This window comes from Electrona antarctica (assembly GCF_951216825.1).
Source record: "Electrona antarctica genome assembly, chromosome: 5".
Classification (NCBI taxonomy): domain Eukaryota; kingdom Metazoa; phylum Chordata; class Actinopteri; order Myctophiformes; family Myctophidae; genus Electrona; species Electrona antarctica.
In genome coordinates this window covers 52,313,121-52,332,787 of record NC_136810.1, presented here as the reverse complement: position 1 = coordinate 52,332,787, position 19,667 = coordinate 52,313,121, and the positions used below count along the sequence as shown (strand labels likewise).

General features: G+C 45.5%; 1 protein-coding gene across 3 annotated transcripts in view; it reads left to right on the top strand.

Annotated features, from left to right (window-relative positions):
- ambra1b (autophagy/beclin-1 regulator 1b) overlaps positions 1-19,667 on the top strand; it is a 37,712-nt gene that overhangs the window by 12,900 nt on the left and 5,145 nt on the right. For all 3 annotated transcript variants that reach the window (XR_013789975.1, XM_079500749.1, XM_079500748.1), the window contains exons 5-17: positions 963-1,135; positions 1,393-1,459; positions 1,924-3,650; positions 4,699-4,785; positions 6,816-7,001; positions 8,773-8,847; positions 9,252-9,352; positions 9,972-10,082; positions 12,219-12,407; positions 14,896-15,050; positions 15,882-16,021; positions 16,958-17,065; positions 17,833-18,005. Coding sequence is in view for 2 of the 3 variants with exons in the window: in XM_079500749.1 (XP_079356875.1) it covers positions 963-1,135; positions 1,393-1,459; positions 1,924-3,650; positions 4,699-4,785; positions 6,816-7,001; positions 8,773-8,847; positions 9,252-9,352; positions 9,972-10,082; positions 12,219-12,407; positions 14,896-15,050; positions 15,882-16,021; positions 16,958-17,065; positions 17,833-18,005 (3,292 nt within the window). In the remaining variant the exon portion in view is untranslated. The remainder of the gene's footprint in view (positions 1-962; positions 1,136-1,392; positions 1,460-1,923; positions 3,651-4,698; positions 4,786-6,815; positions 7,002-8,772; positions 8,848-9,251; positions 9,353-9,971; positions 10,083-12,218; positions 12,408-14,895; positions 15,051-15,881; positions 16,022-16,957; positions 17,066-17,832; positions 18,006-19,667) is intronic.

Here is a 19,667-nt window from a genome sequence, read left to right as displayed (position 1 = left end):
TGAACAATCAATATGTCAATTTTAAGCTATGATTCCCTGCTTTCATATGACATGAAAAAACGAAAATTCAAAAAAATCCAATGGCAGTCCCTCAGTCAAATTTAGTCACATTTATGCACTCGGGCAGCAAGTCGCTGACCCCCCCAACAACACATCCAACACATGTCCACTGTTCATCACAAACTGCAGGCACATTTCTGTTTTAGAGCCACAGTGATTAATCGCTCTTTGCTTAACCCATTTCGACCGAGACCGATTCTACAAAATGTCTTCTAAAATCATGACAGTTTTCTGAAAAACCTATGATTCTATATTGGTGGTTCTCAAATGATTTCATGTCAAGGACCCCAGAAATGTTATGAAATTGGCTGCCGACTCCCATCTGAAAATATGTTGTTCCAGGGACTCCCTGGAAGCAAAGATTTGAGTTAAAAACGTTCGCTCTGAAAGAAAGATTTGTGTCACATTTTCACGATTTTTCAAAAATAGCAGACCTGCAAGCTCGTAGCGCGCCACTCGGTGGGTATGCACTTGTGACAGTAGTATTGTTATGTAGTATTATTTTAACCCATTTTGTGGCCGGAACCCCTTTTGGTGTTTTAAACATTGTTATAATTTAGCTATTGAAAAATAGCAGATCTACAAGCTCATAGCGCGCCACCGAGTGGCACGCTATGAACTTGTAGGTCTGCTATTTTTGAAAAATCGTTAAAATGTGCCTCAAATCTTTCAGAAAATTGTCATGATTTAGAAAACTTTTTTTTTTTAATTTCGACGTCAGGCCTATATGGGTTAAATATATATCATGTGGTTGTTTTCTTTTGGTCATCAGTCCAATCTATACTCGCTGGAGATTGGATTCACGAAGAGTGAGAGCTGTTTTATGCTCGGGGTAAATGAGTTGGGTTTACTCGTCGTTAGGCTGGTAGTAACGTCTGTGCTTTTCTCTCCGTGTGTCTCAGGGAGGCAGTGAAAGTTGGTTCACAGAGAGTAACGTTGCCATCGCTTCGTTGGCCTTCCACCCAACCGCTCAGCTGCTCCTCATCGCTACCAACAACGAGCTGCACTTCTGGGACTGGAGTCGCCCAGAGCCCTTTGCGGTTGTTAAGACGGGCAGCGACACCGAGAGAGTCAGGTAGGATGGATGGATGGATAGTAGGCATGCGACTAGGCATGTAGCCACATGTTAACTCGAGCTAGGTTTAAACCAGAAAGATTGTTTACAGTATCGTGAAAAATCATATTGTGAACCTCGTATCGTGATACGTATCGTATCGTGAGTTGAGTGTATCGTTACATGCCTAATGGATAGACGTGCATACATGCTTCGGTCAATGAGTTTATATACATTTGATGTCATGATCATGAATGTTGGCAATTGTTGTTCCTCAGGTTGGTGAGGTTTGATCCTCTTGGCCACAATCTGCTGACGGCGATTGTGAATCCCTCCAATCAGCAGGTGAGAACTGTTCCGTTGTTGGTTTTTCTTTTATTCTGAACCTTGATCCCCCTCTGTTGTTCTTTCATTCTGAACCTTTTGGCTTGAAGCCTATCGTTCTATTATTGGAATGTGTGAATATCTAACCAGCAAAGGCGCTGATTATGTAGATTCATGCTAAACATCGTCCAAGTGGCCCTTTAACCCATTTTGGGCGTGAACCCCTTTTGGGGTTAGCATTATGTTGTGCTTTAGCTATTGAAAAATAGCAGATCTACAAGCTCGTAGCGCGCCACCGAGTGGCGTGCTACGAGCTTGTAGTCGAAAAACGACTGACATAGAAACATAGCATTTTCATAAAACTGTCAGGATGTAGAAGACATTTTTAGAATCTGATCTCGGGTCAAAATGGGTTAATTGCGTCTGAAGAGTGGAAAGTGTTGACCGTTGACAGTTGAACCGTTTGTTTGTTTTGTTTGTTTCAGAATGAGGACGACTCTGAGGTTCCCATGGACAGTGTAGAAATGCCTCATTTCCGACAGCGCTCCTTCCTGCCGTCGCAGCCAGTCCGACGAACCCCTATCCTCCACAACTTCCTCCACATCCTGTCATCCTCGCGCTCTTCCGGGGGGCAGGCGGTAGGCGAACAATCTCGGCAAATAGAGTCTGGGGGCGGAGGGGCAGAACCGCCCAGCGTGCCTCTGGTGCAGTACCCCAGCTGCACCCAGCACCTGGGACACCTGTGTCCATGTGTCCGCTGTTCGGCCAATCGCGCCCCCTCCGTCGAGGGTTCTGCTGTCCCCGCCCCCGAACCCCCGCCGCAGCCTCCCCCCCCGTCCTCGTCCACCTTCTCCTCTGCCCGTACGGAGCCCAGGCAGCCCTCTGACCGACCCTCTGCCTTCACGTCCGTCTACTACAGCGCTGGCTCATCTCTGCATCGCACCGGTCCAAGTCCAGTCAGCCACCTGCCCCCCCAGCCTCCGGCCCAGCCACCAACCGGCCAAGACCCGCCGCAGGCCAGCGGCAGAGCGCCTGGTCAATACTGGACACGCACCCTGCTTAATGTGAGCCGGGACGGAGGGGTGGCAGCAGGAGGAGGAGGAGGTGGTGGTGGTGCTGGTCCTGGTCCTGTTGCTGGTCCTGTTGCTGGTCCTGTTGCCGTTGCTGGTGGTGGAGCGGGTATAGGAGGAGGCATGCTGCCTCCAAGGACCTCCTCTTCCTCCTCCGTCAGCCTCCTGTCGGTTCTCCGTCAGCAGGACGCCTCCGCCCCCGTTTACACCTCCGCCTCCGAGGGTAGGGGCTTCCCGCCGCAAGGGGGCGACCCCGGCTTGCCGCTCCACAGAGGCGGGGGGAGCGGAGGCACCGGCACGAGCAACGGGCACCACCCCTTCTGGGACGGCAACCGCGGCAACCCCGTTTCCTTTCGCAACGTGCTGCAGTGTAACCTGAGCCGCTACTTCCTGGAGTTCGACCGCATGCAGGACCTGGAGCCGCTTGGTGGTGGCGCCCCGGAGCCGAGCCAAGAACTGCTGAATAACAATTTGGACCCAGACAGACCCGGGCCTTCCTCCTCTTCCTCCGCCTCTTCCTCTCCGACCATTATTCACTACCAACCGCCCCTTCCCCCTCCTCCCGCCCACCCACTGGACAGCACACCCCCGCCGCCACCACCCCCGGCCGCCTCCCGCGGACACCTCAACCGGTGTCGGGCCTGTCACAACCTTCTCACCTTCAACCATGACTCCCAGCGTTGGGAACGGACCAGCCAGACCTCCTCCACTTCCGCCTCCACCGTGGAGCCCCCCACTCCCGCTCCCGCTCCCCGAGCCTCCGCCCCCACTTCACCCAACCTCTGGGAGAGGGTGGACAGTGGCAGGAGGCCAGCGGAGTCCCCCCAGGAGCGGAGGCCGCTGCGGGAGCTCCGGGAACACAACGGGCAGCAACCGCCCTCCGCAGGAGGAGAAGGAGCAGTGCCCTTCAGTCTGACACCACCATCGTCTGGTGGTGGTGGAGGAGGCGGAGGGGGGCCCTATGCTCTGCCTCCGCCCTCCTCGGGGCAGCCGGCGGAGCAGGCTGTGGGTCTGATGTATAACCAGGAGACGGCTCAGTGGGAGAGAGTTTACCGCCAGGCCTCCGGCCGCTCTGTGGAGCCTTCAGAGGCCTTAAGCCAAGAGATGCCTGTAGATCCCCCCGATGAAGACTCACTTAGAAGGTAAGGCCTTGTAAAATTAACGTATACCTCACCAAACAAGTATGTGCTCAATGGAAAGTTGGAAACTGGAAAGATCATTTTTTGAAATAAAAACAAAGTAAAAAAAAAAAAAAAAGTTGGAAACTACTACTACTACAATGGAAATTATTTTGTTATATTGAAAGTCAGACGTCAAGTGTTATAAATACATACATTTTGTTGTTGGAGCACGATTATGGATTGATTAGAAGCCACGTTGCTTTAGGTTGCTAAAATCGGTGGTCCGTGGACCACCAGTGGTCCTTGAAGGGATTCCAAGTGGTCCCCAACTAAATGATGGAGAGTTGGTAACCAACTCTTGAGAGCGTAAAATGAAACCAAATGGACCTGTACGGGTTAGTTTGGTTTCATTTTATGCTCAAGAGTTTAATTATTGTGCATTCTGCCTTACTTAATTTCCAAGAAGTCTACACAATTAGAGAATGTAGAAGAACAATTGTTATTTTGAGCAACGTTTGCCTGTTGTGAACAAAATCTTTGGGGTCTGAAAAGTTAAATCTCATCAAATGGGGGTCCGTATGAAATGAAAAGGGTTGAAAACCCACTGCTGTAGATCAGGGGTTCTCAACCCGTGGGTCGCGACCCCTCGGGGGGTCGCCAAATTATTTTAGGGGGTCCCCAAATTATTTCCAAAAAATATATATATATATATTTTCACGATTTTTCAAAAATAGCAGACCTACAAGCTCGTAGCGCGCCACTCGGTGGCGCGCTATGAGCTTGTAGATCTGCTATTTTTCAATAGCTAAATTATAACAATGCTTAAAACACCAAAAGGGGTTCCCGCCCAAAATGGTTTAAGGTTATTGTAGCAGTCAATTTATAGTGGGGGTCGGGAGGGGGCGGGGCGGGGGTCCCGAGACATTGCCAAAGCATTTCCGGGGGTCCCCGGCCAAAAACGTTGAGAACCCCTGCTGTAGATGATGGCTCATGAATGTGTTTGAAATAGTTCATTAGCATAAGTCCGTGCATTAGTAGCCATGGCTTTCTGTGCTTTTGTTTCCCATAGGAGACTGTTGGAGTCATCTCTATTGTCTCTGTCCAGATATGACATGGCTGGATCCAGAGACCACCCCATCTACCCTGACCCAGCCAGGTACTACTTACCCCAACCCCCCACCTACCTTAATCCAGCCTGGTACTCGACCCCAAACCCATCCACAGAGACCCGCCCTCAGACTTGGGAATCGAACCGACACAACTCGTTGCCAGGCTGCATTAGAGCCTTTATGCGCCTTAACCCATTTTGACCTGAGATCAGATTCTAAAAATGTCTTCTACATCCTGACAGTTTTCTGAAAAAGCTATGTTTCTATGTCAGTCGTTCTTCGATTTTTCAAAAATAGCAGACCTACAAGCTCATAGCGCGCCACTCGGTGGCGCGCTATGAGCTTGTAGATCTGCTATTTTTCAATAGCTAAAGCATAACATAATGCTAACACCAAAAGGGGTTCCCGCCCCAAAATGGGTTAACTACTAGGATATCGGCGCCTCAAGATTGATAACTTTTGATTGATGATAAAAGTAGTTTTGCTCTGGCCTCTTTGAACGAGTCATTATAAGATTTCATGAGATCTTTCATTATTTCAAAGAACACTTTGCTAGCTTTGTGGATTTCCATTTCCGTGCGGATTTCCTATTACCATAGCAACGCATGGCGTGATCGCGACCTCGCTCATACGATCGATAATATATCTACTCGCTGACTCATTTGACAGCAAATAAACATCTAAAAATGTGTTTGTAGTTAATATTCAATAATTTCCATCTGGCCGTTGTTCTCCAAACATTCACTTGCAAAAGAAAAAAAAGTTATCACTTCTTTCTCATTCCAATGTGCTTGGGACGTTCTCTCGGGGACAGGAAAGATCACATGACCCAAATCTGGGACAGACGGATAATGGATATTAGTGCTACTTTCGTTCTCATTTGACTGTGAAACCTCATCAGTTTAAAACTCAAAATATCTTTGCGTTTCTGCACCTGAATATGACTGGTCTATGACTGAAAGCTTGCTACATTATGAACAATCAAAATAAAATAAGATTTTGCACAGCAGGTGCTCAGTGGAGGTACAAAACTTACGTACGGTTGGTGCTTCAAGGATCAAAGCGACTATAGAACAATACAAGAAAGAGGGGTGATCCGAGCACTACAAAAAAAGTTAAAAAAAGGAGGAGGGTGGATATAAAATCAGGGTACTTTATTAACCCATTTAGGCCTGACGTCGAAATAAAAAAAACGTTCGCTCTGAAAGAATATATACCTATTCAAAGATTTGTGCCGCATTTTTACGATTTTTCAAAAATAGCAGACCTACAAGTTCATAGCGCGCCACTCGGTGGCGCGCTATGAGCTTGTAGATCTGCTATTTTTCAATAGCTAAAGTATAACGGAATGCTTGAAACACCAAAAGGGGTTCCCGCCCAAAATCGGTTAAAGATATAATGCCAACAACATGTTTCGACTCCTTAGAGTCTTCATCAGGGCATGAATGAAGCAAGCACACAAACACAGGTCCCTAAATACGGGAGACAAGCCAGTCAGGCAATCGGCATTAGTGTAGATTTTGCACAGTTTTGAACGTGCAGAGGTTCCCTTTAATTGCACATAATTATCTGCACACACGAATGCCTCTCAGTGGCATAGGAGGTTCGGGTGCAAGACAATTCATCATCATCATTTTTCGACCGCGGTCGAGATCGTGGATTTCACAATATTACGCCAGACTTCCCGGTCCTTCATTGCCATCCTCAGTTCCTGCTTACTGTTGCCTGTGTCCCTAGCGATGATGGGGATCAGGGAACGACAGTTTTCTACCTCTGGTCTGCTTTGAGGCAGGACTCCAGAGAAGAAGGGAAGATATATAACCTCATTGTCAGCTCTGTAGCAGTGGCCGGCAAACTGTGTTCTTCTGGATCGGACTAGTGAAGAAACACGGGGAAGGTTGCCGTATGTTAGATTAGTCGATGGGTGGCTCTTCCAAGACAGATTTTGAGCTCTCATTGGAAGGCGGGTGTAAGTGCCATCCAACCGTTTCTCTAGTTTCTCTTGCAAGACAATTATGTCATGACGAATATACAGCTCAACCCCAACCTTCCAACACCTTCTATTCTTGTTGTCCAGGCTGTCCCCGGCAGCCTACTATGCCCAGAGAATGATCCAGTACCTGTCCAGGCGGGACAGCATTCGCCAGCGCTCCCTACGGTACCAACAGAACCGCCTGCGGACCCTGTCTTCCTCGTCCGACAACCCGGCTAGCGCCCCGTCCAGCTCCATGGACAACAGTGACATGGACTTTGAGGAGCTAGAGTAAGTAGTATCATCATCATCACAGTTAGTTCCATGAAATCAAATTAAATGGCTTCAATTGACTCTATGCACACAGCATAACTCTTCCTACTTCCGGGCGACTTCCCTACTTCCTTCACAGGTGTTACCGATGAGGGTGCAGTACTAATTTCCGACACGTTTTGGTCTGACGGTCATTAGACCGACAACCTACCTCTATCCCACCGATGATACTAATTAAAGGACCACTTCACCACTTTTTAACATCTCTTCATATAATTGGTCCTCACTAATGTTCATGATAAAACACCACCATTTTTTCCTACTCAGTCTGTGTCTCATAGGAGGGCTTTGGGCAGTTCGGACACCCGTCCACCAGTGACATCATCATTAGGCAGATTTTTTTTTAAACAAGATTTGTTTTAAAATATATTTAGATTTTTATTATCGTGAGAACGATGGCTTCAACTTTTGCATTGCAACTTTTCAGGAAAAGAAAGCCTGACGTTTCTATTAGCTTGGATTCACCATCGATGATGTCACTGGTGGACAGGTTTCTGAACTGCCCACAGCCTTCCTATGAGACACCGACTGAGTAGAATTTTTTTTTGGTATTTTATCATGAACATTGGTTAGGACCAATTATAGGAAGAGAAGTTGAAAAGTGGTGAAGTGGTCCTTTAAGGCTCTGTTCCATTTGGAGTACAGTGGTACTTTAATTTCAAGGATCCCCTGACCGTATACAAATGGAACCAAATGGGTCCCTTTGGTTAGAACAGATTATTAGTATCATCGGTAACACCTGTGAAGGAAGTAGGGATTGGGAAGTGGCCCAAGTTGTTCCTCTTATTCAGAGTAACCCTGTACTGATTACATTTCTGTTTGACTGTACCTTGTACTGATTACGTTTCTGCCAATAAAGTATCAATCAGCTAAGAGCGTCACTTGGCGTAAACGCGCACAAAGAAAAATAAACGCAAAAAGTCATTGGGCAGTGTGGGCCTTTGGAGAAAAGAAGTTGTCGAAGTCGTCCTTGGCAGTGAATGAGTCATAATCCCATGTGGGATGGGTCAAGAAATTGTCCGGACACAGAAATAAAATATTCATTCATTCATCCATTCATCCATTCATTCACACCAACAGACACAATTAGCCCTTCGCTAAGTCCCTCCCCAATCCGTCCTTGTCCAATAGGCACGTTGGCAGCAAGGAGACGGGGCAAGCTCTCCTTCTCCCCCATAGAGATGCATGTTAAATGACGGGATTTCTCCATATAAATAATCGGTCATTTCAGTAGCAAGAGCATCAAAATGTATTTTAAATCTAGTCAATCAGGCCTGCAGTATAGGCTATGATGCACTGGAAACATTTGCATGACATTATTTAAATAGACTAGAAATACGAGGGAATGACAGAGGGAGAACGACCAACCGACAGGAGTTTTCATGTTGCACGGTAAGACTACGGTCATTAGCATTATTGCCATGACCTGGGTGGGTCAGTCGTGGAACTTTCTTGACGTTAAGCCGTGCATATCTTCAACAACACAGCCATGCAAAATAACATTGACAGCTATGAGGTGGCGAGAGCTTGACCTGCATAGCAACAGTTGCTAAACTATTTGGATTGGCATTGGACAATCACTTTTTGGGGTGGGATTTAGCGAAAGGCTAATTGGCCGTGTGTGTACGACGGATCTGACAATCGGACACACTGTGTAGTTTTAATATTTTTAATTGTAGTACTACTATTGTGTTTTTATTGTGTGTGTGTGTGTGTGTGTGTGTTTCAGTGATAACGGAGTGAGACACAGGACGCCACGCAACGCCAGAATGTCTGCTCCTTCACTGGGACGCTTTGTTCCACGGTCAGTCAACATTTAACCTTAACCCATTTTGACCTGAGATCAGATTCTAAAAATGTCTTCTACATCCTGACAGTTTTCTGAAAAAGCTATGTTTCTATGTCAGTCGTTCTTCGATTTTTCAAAAATAGCAGACCTACAAGCTCGTAGCGCGCCACTCGGTGGCGCGCTATGAGCTTGTAGATCTGCTATTTTTCAATAGCTAAAGCATAACATAATGCTAACACCAAAAGGGCTTCCCGCCCAAAATGGGTTAACCCCATTTAATAATAACAATAGTAATTATACAACTAATAACAGGGGATTACAGCTATTTCATCAAGGAATTTAATTAAAATCCAGGGTCAGATTTGGCAAAGTAGGAACATTTCTAAAGTATTTCATTGTGTTGGTTGATTTACCGACAGACGTTTCCTGCTTCCCGAGTACCTGCCGTATGCTGGAATCTTCCACGAGAGAGGACAGCCTGGCCTCGCTACACACTCCTCTGTCAACAGAGTGTTAGCTGGTACGTATATGCATTGCACACACGCACGCACCTCCTGTTAACAGAGTGTTAGCTAGCTGGTATACGCACACACGCATACCTCTCAACAGGGTGCTGGCACGCACACACACACCTCATGTCACAGGGTGCTAAATGGTATATGCACACACCCTTTCTTTCCACTCATACAAAAATCACACCTCTTTTCTGTTTCTGGCACAACAGCGCCACTTTTGCCCCTACTGCTACTCATAGTCACACACATAGGTTAACACGAGTCACATATGTTAACAATAAATAATAATGGAAGACAAAGTTCAAAGACACACATACACACACTCTATCAACAGGGCGTTAGGCCTGAAACACTGGAAGTGAAGCGTAAAGTGCCGTGCATCAGAAGAGCATGTGCTCTACACATACAACGGAATTCACTCAAAGCTGGTTTGACTTCCTTTCAAAATATAACCACATGTTCGTTGGGTATTCAAAAATAATGATATCCAAGCTCATAGTGAGCATGTACATCTGCTATTTTGAACATTTTTGAAAACTCTTTGACATGATGTTTTAATGTTAACACGATGGCTGTCTCTCTCCAGGCTGCACCAATCACAGTGGTTTCATGCTTTAATTTCAGGTGCGTCCATCGGAGATGGCCAGTCGGCAGTAGCCAGTAACATCGCTAACACAACGTACAGACTACAGTGGTGGGACTTCACCAAGTTTGACCTGCCTGAGATCAGCAACGGTAACACGATACAACTAGAATACACTGTTTCCCCAAACCCATTTTTGTGGGTCACGACTCAAGTAAAAATCCAATTTTATTTTCCTACAAATATAAAATTTCAAAATATTATTACTTTAATAATACATGTATATAATAAATGTATATATTTTAAAACAAACTAAATGGAAGAAAAAAATCTAAAACTCCACAAATAATTTAGTAGTAGTGAAAATAGGCGATCTACAAGCTCACAACGCGGCACGAAGCAACGCGTTGCGTGCTTGTAGATCTGCTACTTTCACAAGCTTGGGGTCTCGGACAAACGTCTAATCTCTCTTTTGGGTCTCGACCTGAAAAGTTTGGGAACCACTGCTGTAATACACTCAAGTAACAGCAACAGTAATAACAAAACACAATAGACAACCTAGGCATAGGATTTCTTATTGGGCCAATATCACTGATCTTATTTGTCATCCATGTCAACCGATACTGATTTATTATCCCATTTTGACCTGAGATCAGATTCTAAAAATGTCTTCTACATCCTGACAGTTTTCTGAAAAAGCTATGTTTCTATGTCAGCCGTTCTTCGATTTTTCAAAAATAGCAGACCTACAAGCTCATAGCGCGCCACCGAGTGGCGCGCTATGAGCTTGTAGATCTGCTATTTTTCAATAGCTGAAGCATAACTTAATGCTAACACCAAAAGGGGTTCCCGCCCAAAATGGGTTATACAAATTCTATCCTACATTTATTTGAATGATTTTACTACTATCTGTGAGTGAGCACCACACAAAGTTACTGGTGTTCCGTGTACTGCATTAGCTAGGCTATGTGCTGCGACTGTTTTTGTCTTATTCATGACAACTGCAGGATCACAAACTGACCAACACATCTTTTGTTCATTTACAAAAAGCCATTATGTTTGATGTGGGAAAAGTATACAAGCTTTTTTGTTTTGCTCCTATAATTAAATCAACATGGCCTTGTTTGTTCCCTCTCAACTCATGCCGGTCACATAAAGTCTGCACGTGTGTGTGTGAACATTTTAATAGATATTGATTTGAATCTGAAACCACGAGAGAATTGACAGCCCTGTCACATATATATATATATACACGCAATCGGTTTCTAACACAAAGGCCGTAAAAAAATACAAGGAGGCCAATGATAGTGCTGCACGATTCTTGCTCAAATGGGAAATCTCGATTTTCCTCCAAGAATGGAGATCATGATTCTCACACGATTCTAATTTTTTCCATTCCATTCCAAAAATGTGGCACCTGAAGCCAACTACTGTGGCTTTAAACAGAACATCAAAGCGCTAGACATAAACCGCTCGACGTCTCTCTCTTGTAGCAAAAAAATAATTGGACAGAAAACTAGTGCTGCACGATTCTTTAGAAATTAGATTGCATAGTTGTCTGGATCAAGGTCGAGACCTTGATTTTGATTAATTGTGCACCACTAACAAATGCTGTTCTTTTTTGTTCTGCTTACATATTCCGATATTCAGTGCTCGCGCACACACACACACACACATACAGTACAATGGACTAAATTCGTTTCGCTCCTATGCCACTAAAATGTGGACCGCCCTACCAATAGTCATTAAGACATGCAAATCCCTTGACTCCTTCAAAACTGCTCTCAAAGGGCACCTGCAATTCGAAACTGGCCCCCGTAAAATTTTGAATCCCTACGCACCCCTTTTTCCCTTTTTACCTACTCTATGATGATTTCCTGTTTTTGGCTATATAGTAGTGCAGGGGTTCTCAATCCGTGGGTCGCGACCCCCTGTGGGTCGCCAAATTATTTAGGGGGGTTCCCAGCCAAAAACATTGAGAACCCCTGTAGTAGTGTATATTTGTACGTCTCTAAATGTTATGATGAATTGAACATGGTGGACCCTATTGTAAATAAGTGTAATGCTTTATGGTGTCGTCCACAGTTAACAGTCTTGTATTGAGTTGTGCTTGAAATGTATTGTAATTCTCCGAAACTGTTAATAAATTCATCAATCAAACACACACACACACACACGCACACAAACTCATCTCTGGTTTGTGGGGATTAATCTCTTTTCATGTGTGTGTGTGTGTGTGTGTGTGTGTCTGTGTCTGTGTCTGTGTCTGTCTCTCTGTAATCGCCCAGCCTCTGTGAACGTCTTGGTACCAAACTGTAAGATCTACAACGATGCCAGTTGTGACATCTCGGCAGACGGCCAGCTCCTGGCGGTGTTTATTCCCAGCAGTCAGAGAGGGTTCCCTGATGAAGGCATCCTGGCGGTCTATTCCCTCGCTCCGCACAATCTGGGAGAGATGCTGTACACCAAGAGATTTGGTAATTGTCTATCGATGCATACATATTTATTAATACAGTAAATGCCCGTCTGAGTTCAGAAGTACAAATTCAAGTTGGGAGGAGGTTTAACCCATTTTGGGCGGGAAACCCCTTTTGGTGTTAGCATTGTGTTATGCTTTAGCTATTATAAAATAGCAGATCTACAAGCTCATAGCGTGCCACGAGTGGCGCGCTACGAGCTTGTAGGTCTGCTATTTTTGAAAGATCGAAGAACGACTGACATAGAAACATAGCTTTGTCAGAAAACTGTCAGGACGTAGAAGACATTTTTAGAATCTGATCTCAGGTCAGAATGGGTTAATAAGGATCACTTTTAACACATTTAGACCAAAGGCCGATTGTTAACACCTTTTGTGCTAAGCACGTGTATAAAAGCACGGGGTGCCTTGGACGTGTATAGGCACAGGGCTTAAAGTTACTACTGAAGTACTTCCGTTTCCCCCACTCGGAGGAGGGTCGCAGACCTCCATTGTAAGAAAAGGCTAATGTTAGCATTAGCTCACGCTAGCCATCTTTCTCGAGAAACGTTTATGTTTCAATCGCGATGCGATGAAAATTCTGAAATCGGATCCGAACCTCGGATGTCTGCACAACGGACAGCGACGTAGTTTTAGAGTAAAGAGCTATAGAAGATCCTGATTATAACGGTAGTCTATGCATGCGCGAGCACGTTCCGTGCGTGCGGGGGTGAGCACGGCGTTGCCTAGCCCAGGGGTTCTCAACGTTTTTGGCCGGGGACCCCCGGAAATGCTTTGGCAATGTCTCGGGACCCCCGCCCCGCCCCCTCCCGACCCCCAATATAAATTGACTGCTACAATAACCTTAAACCATTTTGGGCGGGAACCCCTTTTGGTGTTTTAAGCATTGTTATAATTTAGCTATTGAAAAATAGCAGATCTACAAGCTCATAGCGCGCCACCGAGTGGCGCGCTATGAACTTGTAGGTCTGCTATTTTTGAAAAATTGTGATTTTTTTTTTTTTTATTATTATTTTGGGGACCCCCCAAAATAATTTGGCGACCCCCCGAGGGGTCGCGACCCACGGGTTGAGAACCCCTAGCCTAAGAGAAGAGGCAAATAATGTTACACTGCTCTGCCAGTAACAACAATAACAGGACGGCATTTAAGAACAGGAAGATTGTAGCGGTGCGAATACCATCAGACGGGGACAACTTCTTGCTTGCAATTAAGATTTCATTTTATTTCCTATACGGTTTAACAATACTAAAAAACAGGGGAAAAGGGAGTTGGCATCAAGTTCAAGGTCAAACAATTCTGAATTCTGAAGGCAGAAGTGTCACTTCCTGCCTATAAGCACTCACAGCATGGGCTCAATCCCACTGATTAGGGATGACACTATAGGTGTGAATGGTCATTGTCCTATTGTCTTCTTTAAAGTGCTATAAACAGTGCAATTCAATTAAGCTATATTACAAACAATATTCAACAAAGATCTAGTTAAATTACAAATAAAAACGAATATAAAGACTAAACAACAATGTTTGCTACTAGACCAATACAAGACTAAAGCAACATTCCCTATACATCGAAGCATCTATTTGTTAACTCATGGTTTTCAGCCATCCTTTTTATTTGTTTTCTACTCGCTGGCTACAGCTCCATTCTGAGTTGTGACAATTCGACCCCACCCACTGTACACAGTGGGTGGGGTCAGTGTGTTGGAACAGTGAATTTACCACATCATGTCTGTCACCAAAAATGACGATAGACACTGGACAATGTGTGTGCTATCTCTCTCCATTGATTGCCATCTGGTTGTGTTTTGTAGACCCGGCTCAGAGAGAGATTATAGTTTTGTACTCACTACCCTCCTCAGAGGAAACTTTCTTTAAACCTGTCCATGGTACAGTGCGTAGTCTCAGTTAGTTAGTCAGTTCGTTAGTTAGTTTATTTATCTCAGTCATTTTTAAACAATACAGTTGAACATTCAGAATGAGGGTTACAAAGTTACAGTTTGACTGAAAAGGTTTGGGCTGAAGCCGAAGCTTATTATGCCCACCTTATTAATGATTAAAATAATAAAAGGGGAAACAAAGAAATAACTGATTCTCTACAGTGCTGTGCTTCTTAAATATCAATGATAAACAAAAAAGACACATACGTACATTTTCCTTTTTTAAATCGTGCTTATATATTTGAAGTGGTTGCTTCAAATATATAGTGTATATTTTTATTATTGTTTACTTTGACTGCATATGCGTTTGTATATTTGTGTTTGAAGTTGTTACTTTAAATTATTTATATATATATATATATTATTTTTTTTTGGTAATATCTACTGCCTATGCATACTGTATATATTAAAGTGATTTTATATATTTGTCAATTATCATAGCTTTATATGATCTTTTAAATGTTCTTATGGAGTTGCTCGCTTAAATGTTCTTATGGAGTTGCTCGCTTTTAGTTCTGTATTTTTAGTGTATCTCCTGTGTGTTTTTATCAGGGCCTAATGCCATCTCGGTCAGCCTGTCTCCCATGGGTTGCTACGTTATGGTCGGCCTGGCTTCTCGCAGGATCCTACTGCATCCCTCCACTGACCACATGGTGGCACAAGTGTTCCGCTTGCAGCAGCCACATGGAGGAGAGACGTCTATAAGGGTAAATACTACTACTGCTGCTGCTACTAATTAAGAATGATGAATCGATCTCAATGTGCGTGTCCGCCTCTGTCCAACGCGAATAGATTCCTGCTTTCCAGGAATATCCTCTCTTAATTGCCTCAGTGTTTCCAGTGAGTGGGCTAGTTGTGTTTCCGGTGGTTGTCTGTTGTTCTCTGTTCCATTCTGGTCACACAGAGTCGGGGTGCTGCTATTGTGCATGTTTGGCTCACTGGAAACACTCCGCTACACCAGTGGAAGTGTCCTTGAGTGGGTTCCAAATGACCTGTACGGGTGTGTAACTCTGAGAGTTACGGGGGTCCTTGAAATGAAAGGACCACTTCACCGCTTTTCAACTTATCTTCATATAATTGGTCCTCACTAATGTTCCTGATAAAATACCAGTCTGTGTCTCATAGGAGGGCTATGGGCATTTCAGAAACCCGTCCACCAGTGACATCATTAGGAAGATTTATTTTTGAACAATATATTTTTTAAACAATATTTCAATTTGTATTATCGTGAGAACGATGGCTTCCATTTTCGCATTGCAACTTTTCAGGAATAGAAAGCCTGCAGTTTCTATTAGCTTGGATTCACCATTGATCATGTCACTGGTGGACGGGTTTCTGAACTGCCCACAGCCCTCCTATGAGACACAGACCGAGTAGAAAGAAATCGTTGCATTTTATCATGAACATTAGTGAGGACCAACTATATGAAGATAGGATGAAAAGTGGTGAAGTGGTCCTTTAAAAGGCTTGAGAACCACTGTACACGAAATGGAAGAGAGCCTTTAATTATTATCATGTTTTTTTTCTTCGTCATGTAGATGGTGTTTAACGTCGTCTACCCAATGGCTCCTGACCAGCGACGTCACGTCAGCATCAACTCTGCACGTTGGCTACCGGACCCCGGGATGGGCCTGGCCTATGGAACCAACAAAGGAGACCTTGTCATCTGCCGGCCGGTGTAAGTTTTTACTGGTGTCTGTCTACTGTCTCTCTCTCTCTCTGAGGTCTAATGTTTTACCCGCACAAAATGTCACAGTGTCCTGCTGTACAATCCGAAGAAGGTTCTTTACATCGTATCAAACATGCTAGTTATGAATATCCTCTAGTTTGTCCTGTTGTTAATTCTTTCCTCTTGATAAGGTGGGCAATATAAGCCTCTGCCTAATATTTGAAGCTCATTTGCTTTGTATTTTGCTTGCTCATTTGCTTTGTTTATACATTAACTGTGTACTTCTATTCTATTTTATATATATACCGTTTTTTTGTGATAAGGTGGGCAATATAAGCTTCGGCTTCAGCCATAACCTTCTCGGCCAAATAGTCACCTTGTTGACTAAGTTGTACTAGGCTACTGTATGCCTATCAACTGTATTGTTTTTAACAAATGACCGAAATAAAATAAACAAACTAACTCTTAACAGTCATTTGTGAACGCCTTCCCACTAACCGCCAACCCCCATGTGTTAACCAGTGAGGGTTTAACATGGACTATTGATTGAGTGATTGAAATTTGTATTCACAGTACGTAGACTGGGTACATTTCAGACGAAAGTCAATACAAAAACTGCCTACGAGGATGAAACCAGAAAAGTACTAAGACTTGTTTACATCAGGGTCCTCCATTTTTCCAATTCATCAGAAGACTAGAAGACTTGTCTCCACGGAGATGAACGGATTCTATCAAGGCCTGTCATGTTGCCTATGGCATGCCAGGAGGAGGGGTGTGCTCCTCGAGAACGAGGAGGTGCTGATGTGATTATCTTTTAATGGCCACTGCGATCAGGACAGACGGTCAATTAGAAACGGGTCAATTAGTGTTGCATAACGAGGAGGTCATGATTGATAATTAAGGCTTCCTGTAGTGAAGTGAGTTAACGAAGAATCTTCTGTCCAGGTTCTATCGTAGCGACGGAGACAGCCCAGCGGAACCCAGCAGCGAGCCTCTGTTCTCCGTCAACAACAGTGGAACCAACCGGACCCGTGGCTCGTCTGAAAGACCCGGGTGAGAACTTATTGGTCATGTTGGCTTTGTTGTCTTGTTAAAAACCTAAACTGGTGTCTGTTGAAAAGACATTGAGATGGGCTCTATGCAAAATAAGTGTTAATTAGATAACACCTGTGACGTAAGTAGGGAATGGGCCCGGAAGCAAGGACTGTCTAAAGAGGACGAGACGCGAAGACCGTACGGGCGACACCATGGTGCTCCATGGAAGGAAAGAAACATGCGCAGTTGAGACCAAGGAAGCTGAACGCGGAAGTGTTGGCTGCATATAGCCCATTGCGCATGTTTCTTTCCTTCCATGGAGCAACATGCCGTCCCCCGTACAGTCTTCGCGTCTCGTCCTCTTTAGACAGTCCTTGCCCGGAAGTAGGAAGAGTTATTCTGTGTGCATAGAGCCTATTGACTGAATACCGGAGAACGCGCCAGTTTACCAAGTCGCCACGGCGAAAGTTCTTCATCAATGTCTTCATCGTTATGCTAAGATGCTGTCTTCATCAGTGTAGTATGTCAAACCCACAGATGTTATAGTTCATTTCCAAAGTGATCAAATTATTTTGTGCAATGAAATGGTCAACTAGATGATAAAAAGGTCAGTATGTGAGTACCAATGATAAGTAGGCCTACCATTTCAGGAATTGTTTACTAATGAATTACATTGTTTCAGTACTTTGATGTTTAAACTTTTTTGAATGCACTAAATTGCGGCGAGTTGGTAAACTGCCGAGTTCTCTGGATACCCATTGACTGATTGTCCTGCTGTTTCTCAGGCCGAGCCGCTCTGGCTGGAGGTTGGACCGAGACATGGGTCTGATGAACGCCATTGGTCTTCAGCCCCGACACCCCGCCCCTTCAGTGACATCACAAGGAACTCAGACGCCAATCGTCCAGCTGCACAATGCCGAGACACAAACGGAGAGCAGCAGCTCCCAGCATGCTGCAGGTAACAGACCCTAACCCTAACCCTAACCCTAACCCGCTGCAGGTACAGACCCTAACCCTAACCCTAACCCTAACCCTAACCCTAACGGAGAGCAGCAGCTCCCAGCATGCTGCAGGTACAGCCAGATGAACATGTAGCAAACGGAGAGCAGCAGCTCCCAGCATGCTGCAGGTACAGCCAGATGAACATGTAGCAAACGGAGAGCAGCAGCTCCCAGCATGCTGCAGGTACAGCCAGATGAACATGTAGCAAACGGAGAGCAGCAGCTCCCAGCATGCTGCAGGTACAGCCAGATGAACATGTAGCAAACGGAGAGCAGCAGCTCCCAGCATGCTGCAGGTACAGCCAGATGAACATGTAGCAAACTGAGAGCAGCAGCTCCCAGCATGCTGCAGGTACAGCCAGATTAACATGTAGCAAACGGAGAGCAGCAGCTCCCAGCATGCTGCAGGTAACAAACGGAGAGCAGCAGCTCCCAGCATGCTGCAGGTAACAAACGGAGAGCAGCAGCTCCCAGCATGCTGCAGGTAACAAACGGAGAGCAGCAGCTCCCAGCATGCTGCAGGTACAGCCAGATGAACATGTAGCAAACGGAGAGCAGCAGCTCCCAGCATGCTGCAGGTACAGAGAGATTAACATGTAGCAAACGGAGAGCAGCAGCTCCCAGCATGCTGCAGGTACAGCCAGATTAACATTTAGCAGCAGCTCCCAGCATGCTGCAGGTAACAAACGGAGAGCAGCAGCTCCCAGCATGCTGCAGGTACAGCCAGATGAACATGTAGCAAACGGAGAGCAGCAGCTCCCAGCATGCTGCAGGTACAGAGAGATTAACATGTAGCAAACGGAGAGCAGCAGCTCCCAGCATGCTGCAGGTACAGCCAGATTAACATGTAGCAAACGGAGAGCAGCAGCTCCCAGCATGCTGCAGGTACAGCGAGATTAACATGTAGCAAACGGAGAGCAGCAGCTCCCAGCATGCTGCAGGTACAGCCAGATGAACATGTAGCAAACGGAGAGCAGCAGCTCCCAGCATGCTGCAGGTACAGCCAGATGAACATGTAGCAAACGGAGAGCAGCAGCTCCCAGCATGCTGCAGGTACAGCCAGATGAACATGTAGCAAACGGAGAGCAGCAGCTCCCAGCATGCTGCAGGTACAGCCAGATTAGAGCAGCAGCTCCCAGCATGCTGCAGGTACAGCCAGATTCACATGTAGCAAACGGAGAGCAGCAGCTCCCAGCATGCTGCAGGTACAGCCAGATTCACATGTAGCAAACGGAGAGCAGCAGCTCCCAGCATGCTGCAGGTACAGCCAGATTAACATGTAGCAAACGGAGAGCAGCAGCTCCCAGCATGCTGCAGGTACAGCCAGATGAACATGTAGCAAACGGAGAGCAGCAGCTCCCAGCATGCTGCAGGTACAGCCAGATGAACATGTAGCAAACGGAGAGCAGCAGCTCCCAGCATGCTGCAGGTACAGCCAGATTCACATGTAGCAAACGGAGAGCAGCAGCTCCCAGCATGCTGCAGGTACAGCCAGATTCACATGTAGCAAACGGAGAGCAGCAGCTCCCAGCATGCTGCAGGTACAGCCAGATTCACATGTAGCAAACGGAGAGCAGCAGCTCCCAGCATGCTGCAGGTACAGCCAGATGAACATGTAG